Genomic DNA, 2,982 nt, shown 5'->3' with positions numbered 1-2,982 from the left:
TGTGTGTGTGTGTGTGTGTGTGTGTGTGTGTTTATACACACATATACACTTCCTACATTTCTGCTTTAGGATTGAAAATAAGTACCACTGACATTTGCTAGTTCTGTATTTATAAATGTAATAAATGCATGTAGAACTTCCAACAATAGAGTAATCCTTTCTACTATAGGCACAAGGCCTGAAATTTGGTGGGAGGGGGCCAGTTGAATTGATCAACACCAGTATGCAACTGGTACTTAATTTAATCGACCCCAAAAGGATGAAAGGCAAAGTTGACCTTGGGGTAATTTGAACTCAGAACGTAAAGACAGATGAAATACCACTAAGCATTTCGTGCTAACGATTCTTCCAGCTTGCCATCTTCACACACACACACACACTTCTTTCAATTTTTACCAAATCCACTCACAAAACTTTGGTCGTCCCGAGGCTATAGAAGACACTTGTCTAAGGTGCCACACAGTGGGGCTGAACCCAGAACCATGTGGTTGGGAAGCAAGCTTCTTACCACACAGCAATGGCAGTGCCTATAATATTGGTTTATTGTGAAAAAAAAAAAAACATATTCATTATAGCATCAGATATAAATTATTCTTTTGGACAAAAGGCTGGCTTCCTCTGTTGCTATCTATAGATCTGAATAATACCAGAATGACCATTGATTCCAATTTTGTTTTGGCAGGTTGTTTTCTGTTATATTTTGGTAAGCAGTATTTGTGGAAGGACGGGAGAGGTGGGGAGGGGGAACCTGTCTGGAAGTTGTTGAAAGTTAATTTACATGACATAAGTCCAAAGTTTATTTTAATTAATTAAGAGTAACATTACTTGTGATGTGTAGTCCAGCTTCCTGTTCAGATATATATATTTCTTTCATCAGTTTAACATTATAGAAACTAGAACGAACCTTGTAGTCTGTAGAAGCTTAGCAGCTTAGCCAGCAGTCTCTTCCTAAGTCGACCAATTTCTCCGACTGAGTTAAATTTGGTAGACAGAAACAATGTGCTTCATCATCATCACCACCACCATTATTACTGCCATCACCACCATCACCATCACCATCACTATCACCACCACCATCAGCGCCACCATCATCAACACCATCACCACCACCTTCATCATTACTATCACCACCATCATCATCATCACCATCATGATGATGATGGTCGTCTTCACCATCATCGTCACCTTGTCCTCTTTTCTATGTTTGCATGGGTCTGATGGAATTCATTGAGGCAAATTTTTACAGCTGGATGCCCATCCTGTCACCAGCCCTCACTGGTTTCCAGACAGGTTAATATTTTTCCATAGCCAGACATGCTTACGCAGATTGGGAATAAATAACACCAATTGATTGACAGTGACATTTGCTCACAACTATCATGTGATGTCAAAACAAAGGGACACCTCTCACAGACATTTCTGATGGGCTTCCTTTAATTTCTATCTATCAAATTCACTAACAAGATTTTGGTCAGTCTGGAGCTATAATAGAAGACTCTTACTGAAGATGCTCCCATTGGAATTGAACTCAAAACCATGCAGTTAGGAAGCAAACTTCTTAACTACATAGCCACGCTGATGTAGATATCTATGATCCTAAAGTGGAACTAATTAAAAAGATGTAAGTCAATACTTAATCATTTGATAAACATAGGCGTAGGAGTGGCTGTGTGGTAAATAGCTTGCTTATGAACCACATGGTTCCGGGTTCAGTCCCACTGCATTGCACCTTGGGCAAGTGTCTTCTACTATAACCTCAGGCCGACCAAAGCCTTGTGAGTGGATTTGGTAGACGGAAACTGAAAGAAGCCCGTCGTATATATGTGGGTATAGTAGAAAACACTTGCACAAGGTGTCATGCAGTGAGACTGAACCCAGAACCATGTGGTTGGGAAGCAAGTTTCTTACCACCCAGCCACACCTACACTTATATTACATGCCTGCACCTATATGATATCTAAAAAAAATTTTTTTAAATAAACAAAATTTTATCTTTAATAGTAATTTATGTCCAAGCTTTTAAGGTGCCAAGCTGGCAGAATCGTTAGCACGCTGGGCAAAATGCTGAGTGGCATTTCATCTGTCTTTGTGTTCTGAGTTCAAATTCCACTAAGGTTACTCTACCTTTCACCCTTTTGGGATCAATTAAACAAATGCCAGTTAAGCACTGGGATCAATGTAATCGACTTTCTTCTGCCCCTGAAGTTGCTGGCCTTGTGCCAAATTTTGAAAACAATTTATGTACAAACTTTACAATATTTTTTATGAATCTTTAATCAAAAAAAAAATTTTTCTTTTACTTACCTGCTTTTTTTTTTTTTTTCATCTTTAGGGATTTTTCTTCCGTTCTGATATATCTTCTGAATCTGACAACATGACCGACCGTCTCCACGTGTTTACAGATGAAGTGGAACCACCCTATCGTACTATTAAAACGTTATGGGCAGCTCTCTTGCAAGCTGTTATATTGGTAAGTTTCATGTGTGTATGTGTGAACTACCATGTCAGTCTCATAACACAAGTTTGATGTGTTGTTTGTTGTTGTTATTGTGTTCAGCACCAAGCATAAGAAATTCATAAGGCAGATCCTGGTTATATATGTTTATATGTTATAAACCAGAGGTTTTCAAACTGTGGTCTGCGGACCACAGGGGGTCCGCAAGGACAAGACAGGGGTTCCGTAGACAGCAAATACTTTTTATGGGCAATTTGATTTTATATATGTTTTTTAATCGAAATCTTTTAATTGACAATAAACCTATTTGTTAAATACTGTTAAATAAATAAATGTAAAAATATGTTATTTTAAGCAAATATTTATGTATAAATTTCATAAGCGTTTATAAGGGGGTCCCTAAGGTAAAGCCTGAAATATAAAGGGGTCTGCATGTCAAAAAGTTTGAAAACCCCTGTTATCTATATATATATATAAAAATGAGAATGTGTGTCTGTCTGTGTGTGTGTGTGTGTGTGTGAATCCCT

At 38.0% G+C, this 2,982-nt stretch overlaps 1 protein-coding gene across 1 annotated transcript in view; it reads left to right on the top strand.

The window, feature by feature from the left end:
* LOC106868350 (transmembrane protein 192) overlaps positions 1–2,982 on the top strand; it is a 40,227-nt gene that overhangs the window by 22,894 nt on the left and 14,351 nt on the right. Inside the window, exon 2 of the mRNA XM_014913564.2 lies at positions 2,333–2,470. Within this exon, the coding sequence (XP_014769050.1) occupies positions 2,333–2,470 (138 nt within the window). The remainder of the gene's footprint in view (positions 1–2,332; positions 2,471–2,982) is intronic.

This window comes from Octopus bimaculoides, chromosome 5 (genome assembly GCF_001194135.2).
Source record: "Octopus bimaculoides isolate UCB-OBI-ISO-001 chromosome 5, ASM119413v2, whole genome shotgun sequence".
NCBI lineage: Eukaryota > Metazoa > Mollusca > Cephalopoda > Octopoda > Octopodidae > Octopus > Octopus bimaculoides.
This window is presented reverse-complemented; position numbering and strand designations above follow the sequence as displayed.